Consider the following 22,665-nt stretch of genomic DNA (forward strand, 5'->3'; position numbering starts at 1 on the left):
ACAAACAGTGCTTGTGCTGCACATCTCCATCCACACACAGCCGGGAGGATGTGCACCCGGAGCAGCACTGCAGAGCATCCATCCCCAGTTTGTATTCTGTTCCCCTCCTCCTGAGGCATGAAAATCATGCAGATGTAAGAAGACACTGAACGTTTGTATGGGCTTCTTACAGCCCTGCCAGAGCCAGGATGGCCAGTGTTGCATCCGCACCCCACAGGCAGCAGTTGCTGGGCTGACAGGAGGACGCTGGCAGCTCCACCAGCAGTTGGCACGGTTGCAGACAGAGGGTCAGATGGCAAAGAGCCAGCGGGACTCGAGACAGAGGTAAGAATGTTGGACAAATAAATCCCTTCCAGGAGAGGAGCAGGACAGCGTGAAGCTCGCTGTGCTCCCTGGAGCACAATGGCCATGGGAGCACTTTGAAGTCGGCTGCTCCTAAGGAGCCCATGAGCAGAAGCATCCCTTAATGTATGCAAACATATGGCAGTCTGCAACTCCACACATAAACCTGGAATAACGTCACGACGTGCTGAGCTGTCTCCCTGCAGATGGACATACAGCACTGCGTATTAGCCCAGCTTTTATCCATCAAAAACACACTGCATGTTGAAGCGTGACTCTGCTCCGTACAGCTTTAACTGTCTCTTTGCAGTGATTTATGATCACCTGGAGGAAAAATAAAATTATTGGTGCGTCTTTCAATGTGATGGAAGCAATTAGCTCAGAGCTTCCATCTGTATTTGACTCAAGTATATACATAGATATATATATATACACATACATATAGATATTTTTAATATGTGCAGATCAGGCTCAACGGCTTACTTCAATTATAACTTATGCTTGCTAAATAAGCTCGAATGATTTAAGGCAATCATAAACTTTAAGAAATAAATATTTATGCTTTCCAGTACTTTGTGCTCGTGAAAAAGCAGTCTTTGCAATAGATGGATTTGGAATACAAATAAACTCGGTGGATTTCACTGAATGTCATAATGCAATATAAGCTTTCAATATGAACTCCACATGACCTGGGCTGGAATAATACCCAAATACCAGCCACAAAGAACCTGACACGTTTCTAGATACCCTTAAAGCCAAGGAGCACTGACCCATAAGTTTTGTGTTTGGAAACACCTCTCTATTTTAAAAATTATTTCAGTGCAAATGCATTTTATTGTCATTTAAAAAGCTAAGCAGCCTATATCTCAGTGTAACTGTGATGACATTGCAAGGACAGAGGAGGACTAAGGCAGGTGAGAGCAGCCTGGTACCCAAACACCTCCTGTGAGAGAGTGGCCCCAGTGCAGCTCCAGCTGCGGAGGGGTGGAGAAGGAAGAGAAAAAGTTGTGAATGAAGGAGAGAAGAGCTTAAAGAAACAGTCACTGGAAGTTTCTCACTGGGAGATCCAAAACAGGACAGCAGAGACAGAGCAAGCAGAATTAGGCATCACCCTGTGGTGGCTAAGGAGCAAAAGTGGCTTATCCCCTAATTTCTGCAGAATGCAGGCAGTGATGCTGATGGGATCCCTGCAGTGGACAGACAGGTGGTTAATCTTGCCACTGCTTGCAGGCACAGCAGCTTTGGTGTCAGCTGCATCTCCTGCTCCTTGGTCAGCCCACAACATGGGGAGCTGCCCTGGTTGGGGCCGCTGATAGCTGTGCTGGTCCTACTGGGAATGGTTATTATAGCTGTGCTGGTCCTACTGGGACAGCCATAATGGACAGCCCAGTTACCAAGCATACCTGACCTGTCATTGTCCATCACTGCTCGCACACCCCAAGAATTGAATGGGAAATTCCCAGCTGTGCTTGTCCTGCAGCAGAGAATGCTGTCCCCATATATGCACCAGGGGACACATCAAGTTGGGCAGCATCAGGCAAACAGGAGAAGCAACTTTCAATTACACAAATGCCATTTCTCTAGCTTTACAGGTTCCTCTTCTGTTAAACCTCCTAAATGCAATCATACTTTATAAACCCTGTACTCCTTGAAGCACCCACAGGAATGGTGTTACCAGAATTCGTGCACTGTACCTCTGCTTCAAAAATGGAGTCAGCCTCAAAGCACCATGATGGTGGCACAGGAACCAGCATGCAGTCATCCACACATCCCAGTGCAGCTCCCAGCCTATGGGAGGGCAAACCCAGGTGACATCAACATCAGCTCCATTATTGGTGTGTGCTTGTTTCAGGAGCAGGGTACCTCAGAGCTGGGAGCAACAGGATCCTGCCACCAGCTGTACCCTGTGTGTCACAGTGTGCTGCTTGGGGACACTCCATGCTCCTGGGCAGTGCTCCTCTGGGATGGCTCCTCACCAGAACACAAAGAAAGGATCATCCCTTGTGTTCTTTCTCAGTTAGAAACATCTGCCTGCATTCGCTGCATTCTGCTGCTAAGAGAAAACAAAGATAATAAGGGCATTTATTTTGACTAGGATGAAATGACAGCAGGCATGTCCTCAATAAATCATGCCAATAAGAGAGAGGCAAAGCAATTACTCAAAGCAGACCGGAGCTGCCTGAGACAGGAGAAGCCTCCTGAGCAGAACTGAGGGAGGAAAGCAACTGTTGCTACCCAGGCGCAGCACCACAGCTGGAGCATCCCAAGGCATGCAGGCAGCATCCTGCTTCCAGAGCTCAGAGGATGGAGCTAACCTTCACACCATTCAGCAGCAGCAAAAAGACCCAACTGAGAAAGAAAGAACAGGGTCCCACTGCTCAGCCACTTTGCAGCCAGGCTGGTATCTCCAGGGCACAAAAAATGCAACCAATTCTGGTAGCTTTACAACCATCCATTGGCTCATTCCTTAAACAAAACCAGTAATCCATGGTGGAAGCCAGAGTGCTGCCATTGCAGCTCTTCCTTGCTACAGTCTGAGCTGCTGAGAGAGTCAGTGCCTGCCAGCCAACACCCAGAAGCACATTGGGACTGCTGCCCTGCCAGGAGCCTTCCTCAACCTCCTCCTCCTCAGGCACCGAGGGCTGCACCCCACAGCCATGCTGTGCAGAATAAGCCCTGTGCCTCCTGCACTGCAGGAGCTCATGAGAAGTGAAAATCACCATGCCCTTGCTGCTGAAACCCAGACTAATGTGTTGGTGTTGTTACTGAAAAGCTTTCATTGTCAGTGGAGGCAATGGAATCACATAGACAGCCTCAGAAAAAAAGGAACGTTTACTCCTACTTAAAACAGAATCCTAGAATCATTAAGGTTGGAAAAGCCCTCTGAGATCCCCAGCATCAGCCCACCCCACTGTACCCCCTGCCCACATCCCCCAGTGCCACATCCCCACAGATGTCCCCTCCAGGAACAGAGACTCCCCCAGCCCCTGGGCAGCCTGCTCTCCTTCTGAGAAGGAATTTTTCCTTTATCCTCATAGTTCAGGAGCAGAAGACAACAACTGGATAACCTTTGGCTTTTTTGAGATGACAAAATATTTCAGTGATACTGAGCCCAAGAATGTGATTTTCAAAAGCGTTCCCATCACTGAAGAGCAGAAAACCCATTAACAGCACAATTTTGTTGACTTCCAAGTCACTGATGCAACGCTGAAAATCCCGAAGTTAATAACAAGCCCGGCAGGTACTCCACGATGTGTTTATTTCTAAGTCAAATATGAGCTGCAATCCTTCTTTTTTACATCCAAATTGAAACGTAATGAGAAAATGCATTAACAAAGAGCATTAAATATTAAGTGCTCAGGCTCTGCACGGGGAAGGCTTTGCCTGAGAGCTTCCACGGGGCCCGTGTTGTGGTGCTGATGGCACAAGGGCTCTGCCCTTTTGATACCAGTCAGTATAATTCCTCTCCTTCATGAAAGAAACCGACCACCCAAACTTAAAACAGCCCAAACCAGGACACACACATTAAATACAGAATTCTAATATTGAATATAAAACGCTTACAAGACCTTTGTTCATAGAGGCAGACTTAACTGCCATTTCTCCTTGCAGTGAGTACAGACTTAGCAATTCTTGTGGGATGCAAGCACATCACCCTTAAATCCTCTTGAACTTGTCATCAATTCCTCATTTGTCATTGATAACAACCCCAAAGTCTCGTAACCTCATAGAGCAGATGAACTCAGTGCAGTGAAACCCAATGGGACCAGCAGGAGGAACCCCAAATTTCCTCTGTGTCCCAGGGGTCAGAATGGGGCTCCAGATTTCCTGGTGCAGACACTAACCTGTGCACAGCAAACCAGGAAGCACCCATTGTTACAGAATCACAGAATGGTTTGGGTTGGAAGGGACCTCAAGGATCACCATGCTCCAACTTCCCACCGCATGCAGGGCCACCAACCTCCACATTTCAGGGAGGTTGCCCAGGGTTGGCTGCCCAGAGCCCCATCCAACCTGGCCTTGAACACCTCCAGGGATGGACGGGGTATCCACAGCCTCTCTGGGCAGCTGTTCCAGCACCTCACCACTCTCATAGTAAAGAACTTCCATTGATATTCAACCAAAATCTTCCGTCCTTCACCTTTAAACCATTTCCTCTTATCCTGCCAGACAGGACATATCACAGGGCATAACATCAAATTAAGGGAAAGCAATTCTTGCACATAAACAAAACAGCCAGAAGTGCTGCAGACTGACAGCTGCACAGCTCCCACTGGCTGCATGGAGATCCCCACTACAAAACGATTCTTAATTCACAAACCCAAAAATGTGCGTTGTAGTTCTATATCCACACAACCTTAGGATTGGCATGCTGCATCCAAGTCTGCAGCAGCCAATCTGCTGTGATGCAGAACCCATTCTGCTTTGTGGCTGCTTGCAGCAGGGACCTTGGGAACATCAGTACCTGGGAATACATAAAACTGTTCATTTTTCTGGAATCCATCAACCCATTTGCAACACCTGCAGAAACGTGTTGGCTTCCCAGCTACTGAGCAGCAGTTGTTCTCCTCAAACTGAACTCACCCTACACAAACATTTATTGGAAGACAAGAATGAGCAACAGAACACTTTGCATGGGCACCTGCTGTGGTACCAGAAAGAATTTCCCATAGAAGTGCCTCAGAAGGATTAGGAAAAAAAGAGATGCTCCTTGTCCCAAAGCCATCCATGGTAACAGCTGCCTGAGGGAGCTCCTGACTCCCAGATCTGGCTCCCAGCAAGAGCAGAACAGGTTGGCTGTGGCTGCTGAAAAACAGGAATAATTTCAGAAGCTTGAAGAGTCCTCTATAAATCATGGAAAATACTGCTCCCAGAGCCAGAAGGATCTCAACCAGCTTCCATGTTTTCAACTTAAACAAGTACTACAAGCAAGGATAGATGCTTTCTGGATTTCAGATTTGATCCCAGACAGATGAGGAGCCACAATGGCCAGCATGCCGTGCTTCCAAGATGAGCAGCCACCTTTGTATGGTGGTAGCTCCAGTGCAAAGCACTACTATGTGGAAACAAGTAAACAAAGTAAGTGTTGTAATTCTTCATTAGTTTTAATTGCACTCAATGCTTATCCCAAAATCACAGAATTCTGTAATTTACAGTCATTAGGATCAGTTAAGATGCTCTCCACGAACTACCCAGAGAGTTATCTGAATCTCAGCCCACTCCATTCACTTGCTTCCTTTCACAGGCAGCCACTGCAGCTGGCTCCAGGGCTGGGTTCCTGCAGGAGTTCTGCAGCACAGACCTCACTTTGCCCATAGCTGCTGGAAGAGGAGCAGCTTCAGGATGCAAGAGTGACTTCTGACAGGCTCTGGGATGCCTCTGCTGAAGTGGAACTGTGTGGGAAGCACTCCTATGAATTACAAGTCCAGCAAAACATACCCAGAGAATTAATTTCTTTCCTGGATCCATACTGTGATGCAAAACAATGTGGGAAAGGCAACCAGATGTGCCCTCAAAGGACTAAGAGAAAACTTAAGTGAAGGAGTCATTCCAGCTCTTTGTTTCCACCATTAATCTCCACTTTGATCTCCCTTACACCGAACGTGGCAGAAGGCAAACAGGACACAAGAACACATCTATGACATACACACTCAAGCTGTAGTAGGAGGACAGCTCTTGGTGCACCACTGAATTCAGAGGAATGAAGCACAGCATCGCTGCCTCCCTCCATCTGCCTGGGAGCTGCTTGGCCACTCTGGGGCTGGAAGAAGAATGAACACTTCTTTGTGCCTGAGCATCAAAATTATTCACAGATGCTATGGAAGCACTTGGGGAATCCCAAGATGTGAATCACAAGCCAGGATACACTTTTTTCCTTTTTTTTTTTTTCTCTTAAAGATTAAGTTGTAACTGAGATAAAATAAGTGATCTGAAGGTCTCAGGCAGGCAGGGATCGCCAGTGGAATACCCTCACCTCCACTGCCAGCCCTTAAATGAGGTCTGGAAGGGGTGGATCCTGGCTCCATCCATCCAGTCACTCAGCTGCACTGCATGCATCTGTGCTCCCCTGGGCTGGCCCTGCCTTCCCACCACGTGCTCCATCACTGCTTCAAGCCATGTCTTTGTATCTCTGCTACACTCACAAAGAACACACCCCAAAATGCTATGCCAACCCAAGCTGCCACAGGGTCTGCCAGCAGTAAGAATGCCCAGATTCAGGCCAGCAGGTCTGCTATGTGCCCCAGGCACCACTGAGCTGCAGCAGGGCGAGCTGTGCCATTCAGGGCTGAATGCTTACAGTGACTGAAGGGGTGGCCAAAACTGTGCTGTTGCTGTGGTTGCTTGGAGGAAAATCCTCAGAGCTCCTTTATACTTCCAGTTGTGTTTTCGTTGTCAGAAAAACATTGCCTTAAATTGAATCTCAACGGCACTTTGTTTTCATAAAAAAAAGTGATGCACAAAATAGAAAAATGAGGTGCTAAGAGAAACTCAGAGAAATTAAATGTAAAGAAAAGTGGCTTCATGATTTTCATTTTTGGGGCAATTATCACTTGTTCCCTTAAAGATAAAATCAAAAATAAATTATCATGTCAGAACGCTGGCAAGCTGCGTGTCACTATCAGTTTCAGATAATTAAGTGTGATGTATTTTGGAGCGGAGCCAAATGCTGATAACGTGGCAATTACTTCCACAGAGCCCAGTCAAAAATCACATAACGCTCTCCTCCTGCATCTTCATTACTGTCTTGCTTTAAACTTGGGGTTTAAATTATCTCAAGAGCTTCCAAAAAAGCAAAGGCACGGCTTTGCAGAGCTGAGGAGCTACGGCTGTGCTGCAGGCTCAGGGCCGTATCATGGCCATCCAAACCAACCCACGTTCATCTTTTCTTCTGGAACACAGCAGCTGTCTTTATACCCACAAACACACTCAGGCTGCACTGCACGGCTGCAGATTACGGAGCTACTCTATAATGTATAATTTTCATTCTCTGTGATTTGAAGAGGACAATTGATTTCTAGAGAAGAGAAAATACGATTTCATCTCGTTTCATGCAAGCAGATATTTACAAGATACAAATCATCAAGACAGCATGGCTGCAAATATTAGATTACAATTTGCATTAGACTGGCATTGTTTTACATTACTTTTCTTCTACTAAAGGCTATCCCAAAAAATGTTTCCTTCAAAAGGATCTGTTTTGGTATCAAATGTATGTCACACATGTAATAGATCTGGGGAAAAGGAGAGGAAAATCAGCCGTTTTTCTTTTGGGATGAGACCTTCAGCTGCTGTCCTCCAGCTGGGATTCCCACCAGCCTGAGCCTTACAGGATGACCAACACTGCAGCCCATAACATGCTGCCATGACTTCTCCCTTCAGAAAAAAATCTCTCAGTATAAACCTTATGAAAACATCACCGAAGGAGAACCCAGGAATCACAGAGTTATTAAGGCTGGAAAAGCTCTCTGAGACCCCATTATGCCCACTGCTCACATCCCTCAGTGCCACGTCCCCGTGGGTCTGAACACCTCCATGGACAGGGACTCCCCACCCTTGGGCACCATGAGTTCTCCCCAGTTATACCCAACCCACCACACAGCAAGTCCAAAGGCCTTTCTCTAAATTTTCCATTTTCCTTTACCCAAACTCCAATCTTACGTTTCCCTACTAGGAAGGCACCATGGCTGTGCCCCAGCTCCCACTGCAGGCAGAGCTCCTGCCCCAGAGCTGTGCTGGGGATGGGCTGATGATCAAACCTGACAATCTTAGAGGTTTTTTCCAGCCTTAAAGGTTCTATAATTCTACAGACAGACAGAAGCTCAGCAAATACTTCAGTAAATCTGCAGCAAAAGCACAAAATGTCAGCGCACATCTTCAGCCAATGAACAGCGATAGGGAAAGACCTCTTCTATCCTTTTTGTTGTTCTGCCTCCTTTTAGCAATCTACTTTTGTTGCTTTTAATTTCCAGCAGACGAACAGAGAAAGAAATCAAATCAAAGTGACTTCAAAGAGAAGTCAGAAGTAGTCATAAAACTTAAACGTTTACAGCTAAATTGCCCCTGTTTAGTCTTATATATTTCTATATATACCCACAGATACAGTGTGTTTTATTGCCCATGCTTGTAAACAGCATCTAGGTTAAAAAACGAATACCAGAAACCCAAGGACAGGTCAGCAGGAGGGCTCAGGCATTGGCTGCAGAACCCAGTGTTTCTGCAGGAGCTCTGCTGCTGCCCACCCACATTCATCATTCAGAAGCTGTTAATTGCAGGCTGTTAAAACGCTAATTGCTTTTCAAAGTCTTGCTGCCACATTCAGGATCACAGAGGTTTCCTGATTTAAGAGTTCTCCGAGGAATTATTGCAGAGGGCTTTTGGTTCCCTCCCTCCTTGCCTTGGGAGAGCAGCTCTGCCCCACTGCCAGCCCCCACCCCCAGGCTATGGCTGAGCCCACCTGGAACCACAGCACCTGGCATCAGCAGGGCTGGGCACGGACACCTCCCAGCTCTGGATGAACTTTCTGACTGCAATGAGAAAGAACTTCTGTGCCATCAGCATAACAGAGCACTGGCACAGGCTGCCCAAGAGGTGGTGGTTTCTCCTTCTCTGGAGCAATTAAAAAACCCACCTGGACACTTTGTCATGCAACTTACCGTAGGGAACCTGCTTTAGCAGGGACATCTCTAGAGGCCCCTTTCAACTCCTGCAATGCTGGCATTCTGTGATAACAGCATTAAAAGTGATGTATTTAATAATAAAATCATCAAGAGCATTGAACATCACTGCAACTCTTCAGCCCTACGTTTAGAAAAGGAAGCTACACAGATCCCCAAGCCTCTACTGGAGCTGCTGTACCTCTGCTCAGCCTGACAGACCCTGGGCACACATGATGCTGCAGACGCTCAGCTCAGCATTGGAGCCCAACTTCAGATAGCTGGAAAATAGCAACCTTGCCCAGAATTTCCTGTACCCTATTCCCAAGACAAACAGTGGAATATAGAAGACATCCAATACAGACCGACTTCCCACTCACAGTCACAAGGACAGAGCTCCCAACCCCCACTGCACTCCTCTGGCAGCTCCGTGGGCACAGATGGGCACCACCAAAGACACCCCTAAAATTCCAGCTCTGGGACAAATCTCAGTATGTTTAGCAACAGAGCTTTTAAACAGCATTTCAAGAGGGCTTCTGAACAGCTACATACATCAAGTGTGAAATTAGATTCCCTAGCCCTACTTTCATTAATTAACTCACTGAACCTATTTCAGTAATCACAGCTGTGCAGCAGTGGGGGTAGGAGATTCGTGGCCAAGCCAGGCACCGACTCACCTACCTGTCCTTGTTAAACCATGGCTGTGTTCCTCCCTTCACAACCAGCACCACTGGCAGTGCTGGCCTTGCCTGGTCATCTCATTTACCTTGTATGTGCACATGGCCAGCACTGCCTGTTCACAGAGGGAATGCATGTGGTGCTAAGTGCCTGTCCTACAACAGCAGCACAGACAGCTTTATCCTTTTCAAAGCGATTCCAGCCTCCTGAAACCAAGCAACCCGACGAACGCATCCCTCTGGAAAGCAAACAATGTGCTAATGCCAAAAAACACTCCACCACCATCCACCCTGCAAAATTCTCTTAGCCCACAGTAAACAGCATGCACCTGCCAGAGCAAATCGAGGTGAGGATGCAGTATTTGTGCAACACCACACAGAAAGTCAAACTGCTCACTTGTTAAAGAGGAATGAAGCCAGGATGCTTGTTTGGAGCCATTCACTGGGCTGTATCGTCCCCTAGATTTACCATGAAAATAAGCTGTGTGTGAAGCAAAACCGGGCTTTTCTGCTCACTTATTGTCCTTTTATGTTCAAAGACTTTTCCTCTTCTGTACTCAATCAGAACAACCAGCAGAAGCCAGCGTGAGGCAACTCCCCCAGCACACAGGGACAGCACACTGCTTGATGCCTGTGTCCCCATGTCCCCAGCTGTCACACTTCTGGTGCCACCACCCCATGCTGGGCAGCACAGCAAGCATCCATTAGTCCTGCCACTGTCCCTTACAAAGCCAGACCTAAACAGCACATTTTAATTAATTACTGACCTATAGAATAACACATTCAGTAATGCTGATATGTTAGAATCAGTAACAGATATACCTGAGCTCCCTGCTGTAGACTTTTTAGAGATTACTTCCCCTTAATTCCCACTTACAAAGGGCACGACTGGGGGACTGCTCCTCACTCTGCAGCAGAACACAAATGAATCGTAACCAATAGATCACAGCAGCACAGGGGATGCTGTGGTTTTCCAGCTGTGGTTCCTGTGTGTTCCTAGGATGTGTCAAACTGGACCACAACCATTCCAGCACCACTGGTTCCACAACCCTCAGATGAAAGACAAGTCAGTATGGGTTGATCAGACTGTTCTTCAATTTCTCCTTACACACATGAACCCTCCCAGCCAAGGGTCCCTGCACCAGGAACTGCAGGGAAGGCTCTGCACCACCCGATGATACCCTGCTGATCCTCTCACTGTGTCACAAATCAGCTGCAAGCTGCAAGGATTAAGGAAAAGTCACCTTTATTCGCATAGGATATCTACTGTTATGTCTGAGACAAGAGGACAGGATCATAGAATCATACATGATCCCAAGTTGGAAGGGACCCATGAGGATCATTGAGTCCAATTCCTGGATGTGAGACAGCAATTTGCACATGGGGAGGTTTAGCTTGGAAGCCAAAATGAATTCCTTCACAGAAAGTGCTCAGGCCCTGGAATGGGCTGCCCAGGGCAGCAGTGAAGCTCCCATCCCTGCAGGAATAGAGGAGAAGTGTGGACACAGCACTCAGGGACATGGCTTAGCTGTGGCCTTGTGGATGGCTGGGTTTGATGATCTCAGAGATCCTTTCCAATCTGAATGACTCTATGGAACTAGGAACTGGAGGATAAGGATGTGAGAATCCAACCAGCAGCATCCCATGCCAAACACCACCCTGCTTGCCTGCAGGGCACCCAGCTGAACGTCCCCATCCCTGTGGCCAGCACAGAGCAATAAGGACAGCAGTGTGAGCCACAGGGCAGGGGACACAGCTCAGCCACTCTGAGTGCCTCATTAACACATTCACATTCTGTAAAACTTTCCTGATTTATTTCCATATGAAATATTTCTCCTTATGAAAACCAATTCCAGCATGAAATCTCAATCTTGTAGTTTAATAAGATGTAATTCTGGAAGAATACAATAAATTATGCAGCAACAAACCTTTGGAACTTGAACTTTCTCTCTGTCGTATCAGAGCAATTATTTCTGCATGAACCAATCCTTTGTATTTCAGAGAAAAATCTTCCAATCCTTATTTCTGGAAGGATTCAAGTTATAAATTACCTTTGGAATTCCAAAGTCAGTAACACAGAAAGTAGAAATGTGGTTCCATCTTCGTCCCCCCCCTTTGCTCCCTCAGCTCCTCAGGCTGAGTGCCTGACCTGCAGCATCCCAGCAGCACTCACCCACACTGTGTGTGCTGGTGTCAGTGGGGCTCATGCGTGCCAGCAGCAGCTGTCCTGGGGGGCAGCCAGAACCCCCACCTTGTTTGTAGGAATGCTCCCAGCTCACTTTGGATGCGGTAAACAGAACAAAATTTGCAATGAAATCAATGAAAGTCTATTTAGCTACCCTAGGGAAGCATCCACAGCACATTTTAAATTGTGGAATTTAATTAATTTTCCTGATTTATATGCTGGCCAACAAGCTAAGATTCGTTTTACCTCGTTAAATCTATTTACACTTAGATAGCAGGGACAGATTGAGGAATACATCCAGCCAGCCAGACAACACCCACCAACACCTGACTTTAGTTACCAAAGCCATTTGTTTCCCACTGTCTATCAGTTGAAGGGGCAGAGATGATGCCTTGGATAAAAGCAAAGCCCAATAACCAAAATCCAGTTTCCTGTTTGCAGCTCCTCTACATTTCATTGCTGCAAGTTACTGCTATGGCCCCAAATTTCTGTCTGCATTGTATTTTCTTTTGCACGAACTTCCCCACAGGTATAGCAGTACCAATTTAATTGCGAATGTTAAACATAATAGCATTCTTGAATTAAACTGAAACATGCCTTATTGGACTGCCATTTACCCAGCAAGCTCACTGTTACATCAGACAAACTGCCCAGGCTGCTGCTGACATCAGCTTCAAAGCAATGTCCCTCCTGCTGCATCTTCCCAACTTTCACATGGGCTTCAGCAAAACACGCTCCTTCTCCCTGTTCTGAGCACCAGAGACTCATTTGAGAAGGAAAGGTCCTTTGAAGGTCCCCACTGCCCTGCAGGAACAGGACCTGTAGCCCCAGCAGTACCAAAGCAGCAGTTCACAACAGATGCCTTTACACCATCCTACTTTGAATCATTTTGCATGGCAGCACCACCACACGCTGTAGCTTTATTAAGTGCTAGAAGCACATACAAAAGCACAAAGTTCCATTGAAGGCCACCCAGCCCTGGGCCATCACTCATCCCGCCTGGACAATTTTGTCCTTGCTGCCATTTGCCTTTTCATTTTCAGACTTCTGCTACCCTTGTAGTGAATCAAGATTAGCTAAGGGACTGCTTTAATAAACAGAATCTCAGCTACATTTCAGCATGCAATAGAAAAAAAGCAGGAAATGGGAGCTGAAAACTCTTCCAGGGGGAAAACAATGCCTCCCAGCTGAAAAGGAGCAGCACTGACTTTTGCACACTGCAAGGTGTGGGCAGCACAACCCAGGGCCAGGGCTGAGCCAATGCCTGCAGCCACCCCCAGCCTGCCAATCCAGGGACAAGTGCTCTGCAGGTATCTTAGCACCACAGATGTGTTCCTAACCCCGAAACATGATTCAAGCTCTCTACAGCAGCATCCTGGCATCGTCTGAAGGAAAAACAAAACAAAAAACTACTGCTTGATTTAACAGGTGGTTAAACATATAGTAAATTAAGTCCGACTTTTATGACATTTACCAAGCAAACAGTCAGGCACGAATGGAAGGATTCGGGTTGTTTGCCTTTGTGGCTACACAGGTTATTTAATTATGTTCTTGCTATTGTCAGTATCTTGATACCTCTTTCAAGGCACTGAAGCAGCATCCCCTCCTGCCCCAGCGAAACGATCAGCCAAAGGCCAAGGCCCACCCCAGGGCTGACCACACAGCCCTGCCTGGCAGCTGAGCATCCCATGCTCTGCAGAGATGTAGCAGCCAGCAGGAGGCAACTGGCACTCATGGGAACAGGTTAGCTGAAAAACCGCTGCACGCGCACGGCTTCCCTCACACGCGCCAACACAGACATGAAGCTGAGAAGTAATTTTATGCTGGATATTAGCTCAAGCAGGAAGTTATCACTTTAATAACTATAAACATCCATTTGCTTGCTTCGTTACACAGCATTAAAGCTGGGCAGATCATTTACAACGAGCTCGTTAGAACTGCTCCGTGCGCCAAGATGAGTGGTTGTTACTGCTAGGCACACAGGAGACCAGGAAGGAGGGGGGAAGCTTCCCAGTATGTCAGTGCCACACTTCTGCTTGAAATACCTGGAACTGCTCCTCTGCTGATCTGAAAACATTACTTCTTGTTCACATAGGACTACGAACTCCCAGGCTGTATCAGTTAGACCACAGGTGTGCAACTTTTTGGCTCACCTGGGCCTCACTGAGCGAGGAGGAATTGTATGGACCTCATATAAAACATATGCTATAGTTCATGTATACACACAACAAAACTTTTTTTTTTTTTTAATGTAAAAAAGAGGACAACAAAAACACCAAACCATTGAGTTGGACACTTACGACGCTAAAAGACACACAAGGCAAGTTGCCACCCAGTGCACCACCATCACAGCCCCAGCAACCCCAGGCACAAACAGGACAGGCCTCAGCTCTCCATTCAGTTATTTGGTAGAAACCAATTTCCCCACCCCCTCAGTGCCCCCCAGACAAAGCAGTGGGGAGGGCAGCACTCCAGCACAGCCAGCAGCCTTTTCTCCTCTGCTGCAGAGGAAAAACCCTTTGTTTCCCCCCAAAAATACTGTCAAAATAACTGAGTAATTGTTGTTATGAAAATGTGTTTTGTATCAGCAGAATTCGCTAATGAAGCAAGCTGACAGACACATGAAGGAGCATGCAGAAAGCTCTGGCACTGAGAGGTGTTTTGAACATACAACGTTGCTTGGCCGCTAAGTTACTGATAGGAAAAATACTTAGTCACTTCCCAGCTGTTCCATGGCAGGCTGAACCATTAAATGTAAACCATTAAATAATTCTGAAAGGAAGAGAACAGGTGGCAAATGGCTTATATGGCAGATGGTGTCTTTTTTAATATTTGTACTGGCTGCTAATTTACAGAGTCCATAACTGCACGCTCGTATCTTACCTTTTCCATTTGAATAATTAAGAAATGGGATGTGAAAAAAATAAATCCCCTCGCCCCTAATACAGTAGCCATAAAAAAGGCATTTGAGATTACCAGCCATCCCATACCTGAAGCACCACATAACTCTACATTCTAGGATTTTGTTGTGTTTTTTTTTTTCCTAAGAGAGAGTCCTCTTCAAAGCCTTGGCTTGATAGTGCTGGAAAATTAAGTTCTCTCCTTACCAGCAGAGCAAATGAGCACAAGGATGCAGCACAGATCACTGCATAGCTGCTTTCCACAAGCTTTTATTTGGTCTTTATGTTAACGCTGGCACAAAACCCACGTTAACAGAAAGGATGGCATTAAATATTTAAATAGAATGTACGAGCAGAACCACCAAGAGATAGAAAAGGGAAAGAGGAAGAAAGAAAGAACTAACCTAAAGCTGATCTCCAGTAGTATTTCTGCACTGTTCTCCATGTTAGCTCACTGATGTTAAACCACCTCTCTGTGCAGCAGAAACCACAGAAATACTCTGCTCAGGTTTCTCACCATGACGACGACCAGAGCTCTGCAGAGCAGTTCCACACTTGCTGAGTGCAGACCATTTACCCAATGCTACCAGGTTCTCCAAGCAAGGAAGAGCAAAAATGCCACTGAACAAAAGAACTGAAGCCAGCGCTCTCCAGGATGCCAAAGCTTTGCAAAGCACAGGGTGCACCCAAAGCTTGAGATGCCACATACCACCTCGTTGGGTTCACCCTGCTGGCTTTGTCTGCTCACAGGTAGCTCTTCACCCAGGGATGAGGAGCTTTCTGGCAGTGAGCATCTGGCACTTATTTTCTATGCCCCCAAACCCAGAATGGGGCACTGGCCACCACTGGCTTGGCTGGAATTCCCTTTCAAGTAAAGTGGTGCCAAGCAGTCATTCTGTCACAGCAGAAGTCCCTAACAATTACAGCTTTAACTGCTTTCAGATGATATTCAGGACATCCATCATTAGAAGCGCAAAGTCACCCTTTCCTTCGGTACTGCTTTTAGGACAGAAGCCTACACTGTGGCAGACAGCAAACAGAGCAATGCATCCAACACCTCTGCAAATACACTTCAGAGCTGTACCACAGGACTTGTCTGGTGTGGTTTGAGGCAGAAAGGAGAACATGGGGAGGCTGCCCTGTACTGCAGCTTCTGGGAGGCACACGGCAGTGGCGGTGGAGTTGGTGTAACTTGGAGGAGAAGAATGGTCAGTGGTCAAAGGCAGCTTAGTGCTCTGCTTCACTATTGCTGTACAAGGTAATGACTGGGAAAGCCTCAAGACAGAGTATAATTTAACATACAGAAAATGCCAGGCATACAGTGTGCTTTAAACCCTGCCTGCCTTTCAGCTAAAAGCATCATCATGCTGACGTTATTAAAGACGACTCATGGATCTCAGAGAGAAATAGATCTGTGAGAGAACATTATCTGCAGACCCCGGGGCAGCTGCATTCCTCTTGCTTCATGTAAGATTTATAAACTAACCCAGTAATTAATGAACTTCCCATGTTCTCCTTGTTGAAAGTTTATGTGAGATAATGTTCTTAGAGTCATAGAACCACAGAACCATTCTGGTTAGAAAATCCCTCTGAGACCCTCACCCAGCCCACAGTCCCACTGCCCACATCCCCATGGCTCTGAACACCTCCATGCACAGGGACTGCCCACCCCTGGGCAGCTGTACCAGTGCCTGGCTGCTCTCTGAGCAGACATTGCTCTGATACCAACCTGATACCAACTCTGATACCACCAACCATTCCTTCCCTCCAAAAGTAACACCAACTCCATCACCCCCTACTGCACATCTCCCAGCAGCTTGCACAGCAAGCTTCCCTGCTCCACTCTGTGCTAAGGACTCACCCCACACATCTTTCTTTTTACTCACACCTATCCCAATTCTGATTCATTCATTAGAGCTCATGAAAACTCCCATTTATTACTTTCCTTTTTTTCCCAGCTCCCAGGCCTCGCCGCCATCCTCAGTGCTCCGCCGCAGCTCAGGAAGCTTTCCATCAAGCTCGTGTTGACAAAGATAATTTAAAGTGAACACCTCAGAGTCCTCTTCACCGTGAGCACAATAAAAAGGAGTTTCATAAAAATGTTTTATGTAAGCCTTTGCAAAGGAAATAGCCAGCCCTCCAGAGAGGATGATTAATAGAGAAAAATGGTTAGCTGAATCTCGAGTTTATTTTATATGTGCCGGGCATTTCCAAGCTTTCTTTCCTAAAAAGCTGCTATATATTCCATAGGAGAACACACCCAGAAGCGTGTGGTGTACTGTGAATGATTGATAATGGGCTGATTGCTCAGGCACTCAGAGCATGGTAGTTGATAGCCTATCACACAGTCATTCGAAAGGAAAGCAACAATTATCATGGCCTGACATGTTTATCACAGCAGAGCCGAGCCACTTATCTTAACTCTATAGCTCCTTGATATTATAATATTCTATCGTGTCTAATACAATTCATGCAGGGCTCAGTGCTGCAGCTGTAAATCAGAAGTCCTGCGACTGCTTCTCCCAGGAATGCCCGAGCATCTCAATTCAAGGAAGAATACATCTAGCATCTAAATTTGTATTTCAGCGCGGATGAAGAACGACTCTCTTCCCATCCGATTCCCCTATAAGATGCTCACTTTCAGAGGGTAAAGTGATCGCTGTGGGTCAGAAAATATCCCATGGGAATCCCTCAGCTGCCACCCCACAGGAGCACCTACAGAACTCTGTGCTCTGCTGGCAGGATGGTCCTTTGTAACAGCTGGGAGACCGTATCCCTGCGGGGACATCAGCTCTTCACACCCTGTAGCCCTTCCCCAGCAGCTGTTTATCTGCGCCGCTCTGATGGCTGCTCAACAGGAACGATAATTACAGAGATCCATTTCTCATGCGAAGATTTCATCTGAACACCCAATATCATAACTGCATACATCCTGCCAATTTCAATCTTGCTGCGTTGTGCTGCGTTACTTCAAGTACCATAAAGATGGAAAAGGTGCCAAAAATACATTTTTAAACTTAATTGGAACACTGCATTTCAGAAATAGAGCCTTAAGCATCCAAAGCACAAATAGCTCCAAAAATGACCACGAAGACCTACAACAGGAGACTCTCACAGCAGACAGGGATGCTGCAGAGCTCCCCGGTACCACATGCAGTGTCATGCAGAGGAAACAGCAGGTTTTGCAGTGAGCAACCACAGGCACATCATCCACACCCAAACCTGTAAGGAAGCATGCAGAACCCAAGGCTACGTTCCTCTAGCAGGCTTTATAAGGAAGCAATCTGCTTCTGTCCCAAACGTTATCACTGAGCTCTGCTCTCTGCTGACAGTGACAGGACCTGAGCATGGAGCTTTGGCAGGGGAAGGTTGGGTTGGGTTAGGAGAGGACTGTGCTCCATAGGCAGAGGGCACAGCTCCAAACTGCTGGAGCTCAGCAAGCACTGGTACACCGCTCTCAGCCTAGGGTCTGGGGTTTGTTGCTGCTATGTGGGACAGGGGCTGGACTCGATGACTCCTGGGGGTGCCTTTCAACTCTGTTGGATGTTCTGTGGTTCTGCCCCTCTATGTCACACAGACGCCTTTCAACTGCCAACATTGCAACCACCCCAATGACACGCAGACCCAGCGCCATTAGGACCACATTTCCTTCCCAAAGCTGACAGAGGATGCAGCTCAGTTCACATACTGCCCACAACTTTCACAGTATACCAAAAGATTACTAACAAGCACAAACTTTTAACACATGCCATCAGAGAACACCTGTAAGCAGTACCAGAGAAAACAATTTAATCCCAGGTGTGTGTGCTTACACAGCAGCTGTGTGCTTGCAGCTACCAAACCACAGCAGCAGGACGCACACAGAGGCTGTTTGTGCTGCAGAGCACACAGTGCTTCTTCCCCACCCCGACCCAAACGACCTTACCTGGGAATGGGGAGCCCAGCACTGGGATCCTGAGGGGTGAGAGGGTGAGCAGGCGGCACTGTGGGATGCTGGATGGGGGTGGTCCTGGGGGGGCTTCAGCCTCTACTGCCAGCAGCGCCAGGCTTGGAGGACTGCCCACAGGGCTGGGACCACGCCGGCAGCCACCTGCAGAGAGAGATGCAATCATTTCATTGGGATGGACGTAAGCATGCTTCCAGCATTCTGAATTAAAGGCAGCACAAACACACAGAACATTCTTAACCTTGCCTCCAACATCACAAGATAGGACTGTAGAATGGCTGAGGTTGGAAGGGACCTTAATGAACATCTGCTTCTAATAAGATGTTACACTTTGAAAATGGTTCCAATGTTCTCACAAAGTCATGCTAATTTCTTTAAGAAGCACTCATTGCAGCGCCACTGATGGTTGGACTTAATGACCTTGAGGGTATTTTCCAAACTTAAGACTATAAAAGGAAGCTGTGTTTTATGCAGTGCCTTTGGCAAGGCTATGGTGCTGGCACCATGGCCCCAAGCCCTTCTTGCTGTTATTCTTCCAGAACTCTGAGCTTTGAACCCTGGGTGTGAGAACAAACCCTTGCAACCTGAAGGGACAACACAAGCAATACTGAGTGATGTATAAGCTGTGCAGAGTTATTAAATTTAAATGATAAAAACCTCAATAATAGAAGAAGCCAAGCAGTTGAAAGTATTGATCTGTGTTCACTTCATCTGTCATGGTTCATAACGATGCACAAACACCCGTATCTGACTTCTGCTAAATAAAAGCTGTCTGATTTTAGATCTGAATGCTTATGTTGCCCATTACATTAAGCAGACATTAATGTTACCTGTTGGACTGCTGCCCTGCTCTGTGCATGCAAGCACCTAAGCTGTACAAGCTTCATGTGCAGGTGCCTCCACCTTGAGCACACATTATGCAGAAATTTCATACAATCATAGAGTGGCTCAGGTTGAAAAGGGCTTCAGCACCCTCTGAGCAAAGAATTTCCTCCAAACACCCAACCTAAATCTCCCCTCTATCAGTTCATATTCTTTCCCCTTTGTCCTGCGACTGTAAGACTGCCTTGAACAGGAACTCAGCAGCTGCCCACCAAATGCAGGCTCAAACTCTGACTACACAACATTTACCTTGATGTCTGAGATGCTTAAGGGGAAGACCTTTGGAGCTCAATCTTGGCTAAATATGTTAAATAAACAAGAAAATGAGCAGTAGAAAGTCTTAAGGAAAAACCTCATTTGACAAACACCAGCTGTTACTCCCTCTACACTGAGCTATGTATTCAAAAATTAAGCAATCATTAGCTTATTATGTTATTTAGCAAATGTTTTCAGCTCATGTGGAAACCCTTCAGGCACTGAGAGCCAACTGTAGCCGAACACAAATCCCTGCTTGATCACAGCAGACATTTCCTCAATCTGTTGGGTTTCCCGCACCTCTGCATCACTGCTGAGCCAGTGCCTGGCCCTGGGGGATCAGAAGGCACCAAGGGGCCCCACTGCCAGCTCAGCAGCAATGACTGAGAAGCCTAGAGAAGCCCCTAGAGAAGCCCCACCACTGCTCCACTCTGGACAGGGACACAACCCAGCCCCACGCAGCTCCGTGGCCAGGTGCCCTGTGTGGACCTCCAGACACCTGGATGCTCTTGTTGCCAAACATTCCTGCTCTCAGCCCTGGGGTAGGAGAAAAATGTTCTGTGCTTTTGGAAAGGCAATTGTTCCACTTACAGCTAACTGGGGCTCTTGAGGCTATTCTCCTCACTTTCAGCAGCTCTGCTTCTCAGTCTTATAACAAACAATTATTTGCCAACAAAATAAGCACTCCGTCTTTGCGAAACAGAAGTCAAATATTTTCAGTAAGCAGCATAAAAAAGCTCCATTATTGCTACTCTTGGATACCAGCTCCAAGAGGAATCCATTTCAATACTTGTATGAGCACCAATACAGCAGGCATGCAGGCATAGAAACACCAACAAACGATATCAACATTTTAATCGTTCCACTGTGGATAGATGAAAAATAGGTTGTTCTCCCAAAGTCACAATGGAAATATCCAAAGACCTCATGGTCTGATTACTCTGACTGTTTTTTCAATTTTTGCATTCATTCACCTGCGAACAACCACAGCTGATGGTTGGGTTCCACACCCCAACTGTATGAGATCACTGCCTGCAACCCTACCATCTTCAGTGGGAGCAACCAATTGAACTCATTCTGCAACACTTGGAAAACAAATGTTGCATGGAGCATTACTTTCCTGCCAGCCTCCTGTAGGGTACATGAGCAGAAAGGTTGTTCACTTCTCCACTGATTCTTCTTTTGGAGAACATGTCCCCCAAAGAGCTGAGCAAAGCAACAGAATCCTGCATTGCCAAAACCGAGCAGAACTCCTGGAGCTAGCAGGCCATCCTTATTAAAGTTTCATCAGCTCCGTTATTAAAGTTTCATCAGCCAGTTGAAAGAGAAGTTTGGGTGATTTCCCCGCCTTTGATGAGGCTCTCACTCGCTCTCTCCTACTAAATAATTCCACAACACGAGGATACCCCTGTAATTGTTAATACTGGAGCGCATCACTGCCTGTGGTCACCACACCTTCCACTGAGCCCACTGAACACCAGCCATCCCAGCAGGAGGATCCCCCAGCTCAGCCTGCCCCATAGGCTGCCTTGGGATGTTTCTTCTCAGGAGCTGGGCACTTCTTCAGCCATTGGCAGGGTGCAGGAAAGCAGCTCTTTGCAGAAACCAATCCCATTTCGCTGGGAGAACTTCCAAAAAAGGGTTTTTTTAGAATCAAGCTTAATGACTTTACTTGATTTATAAGAAGCAAATGCCTTGTAAATAGGAGTAAAAATCTCTCATCTGGATAATCTTGAGGGGGACAAAATTATGACCAATGGCTTTTTCTCCAAATGTGTTTTTGCCAAGGCACACTCCATCCTGAGCAGCAACGCAGCAGCTGTCTGCCAAAACAACAAAACCCACATTGATGCTCTTTTCCAGCCTTCCTTCCCAGTGCCTCTACAGCAGCAGTAGGGAAAGACACAGCAGGTGGGCAGCACATCTTGGTGTGCAGCTATGGAAGCACAGAGCAGCTGAACAAGCAGTGGGGGTACTCAGAGATAACAAATCAAAGGGGGTGAAGTGCAGTGATGGAGGTGGAACACAGCAGTGAGCCCATTGCAGTGAACAACATCTGATCTCCAAACACTGCCTGCAAACAGGAGATCCCAGATGTTGCCATCTGTGTAGAGAAGGCTCTACAAGCACAAATATGGAAGTTTCTGTTGTACCTTTCTTTTATTACAGCACAGCATCATTTAGGTAAGCTTTCTAGTTGCATCCAGAAGATCCATTTTCATATGGTAGATCCATGCTTGTTGGCTTCATAACAAACCCTGATTGTTATTACATTCTTTCAGTCTGTTTCTTCAGTTCTGCCTACAGGAAAACATTTTTCCCCCCTCCAAAAAACCATGAGCATCTCCCAAAACACCCAAATGAAAGAAGGAAAAAAAAATCAAACGGGTTTTATAAAGACCTTCTACAAAGTTAAAGGAACTTTTGGGTGTCTTGATGAAGAATTAACTTTCTTTAAAGGAAACCTTTTTGACACAAATGGAGTTCCACTTCCAAGTGCTGCTCTGCCTCTTCCAATAGAAATGGACACCAGGCACATGGGACCATGCAATACTCAACTTATATCTAAGCTTTCCTTTCACCAACAGTTCCATTTCAACACTACTCAAATGACCTTTGGTAGTTTAGGAAAAGGATTCCAAAACAGCTATCAAAGCACTGAGCAGCATCCTGAGGGATTTACAACACTTTCCATGTATGTTTAAGGTAGCAAATATTTGGAAGGCTCTCAATGGACACACATATTATGAAGGCTGTATGAAAATAAATACCAATTGAATTCAGGTTGATTAAATACTTTCAATGGAGAGCCAATGAAGTAATT

General features: G+C 46.5%; 1 protein-coding gene across 3 annotated transcripts in view; it reads right to left on the reverse strand.

Moving 5' to 3' along the window:
* TCERG1L (transcription elongation regulator 1 like) overlaps window positions 1-22,665 on the reverse strand; it is a 64,190-nt gene that overhangs the window by 33,337 nt on the left and 8,188 nt on the right. For all 3 annotated transcript variants that reach the window (XM_090145678.1, XM_031597253.2, XM_090145679.1), the window contains exon 4: window positions 18,684-18,848. In XM_090145678.1, coding sequence (XP_090001804.1) covers window positions 18,684-18,848 — 165 coding nt within the window. The remainder of the gene's footprint in view (window positions 1-18,683; window positions 18,849-22,665) is intronic.

This window comes from Phasianus colchicus, chromosome 8 (assembly GCF_987193195.1).
Source record: "Phasianus colchicus chromosome 8, bPhaCol1.hap1.1, whole genome shotgun sequence".
Lineage (NCBI taxonomy): Eukaryota > Metazoa > Chordata > Aves > Galliformes > Phasianidae > Phasianus > Phasianus colchicus.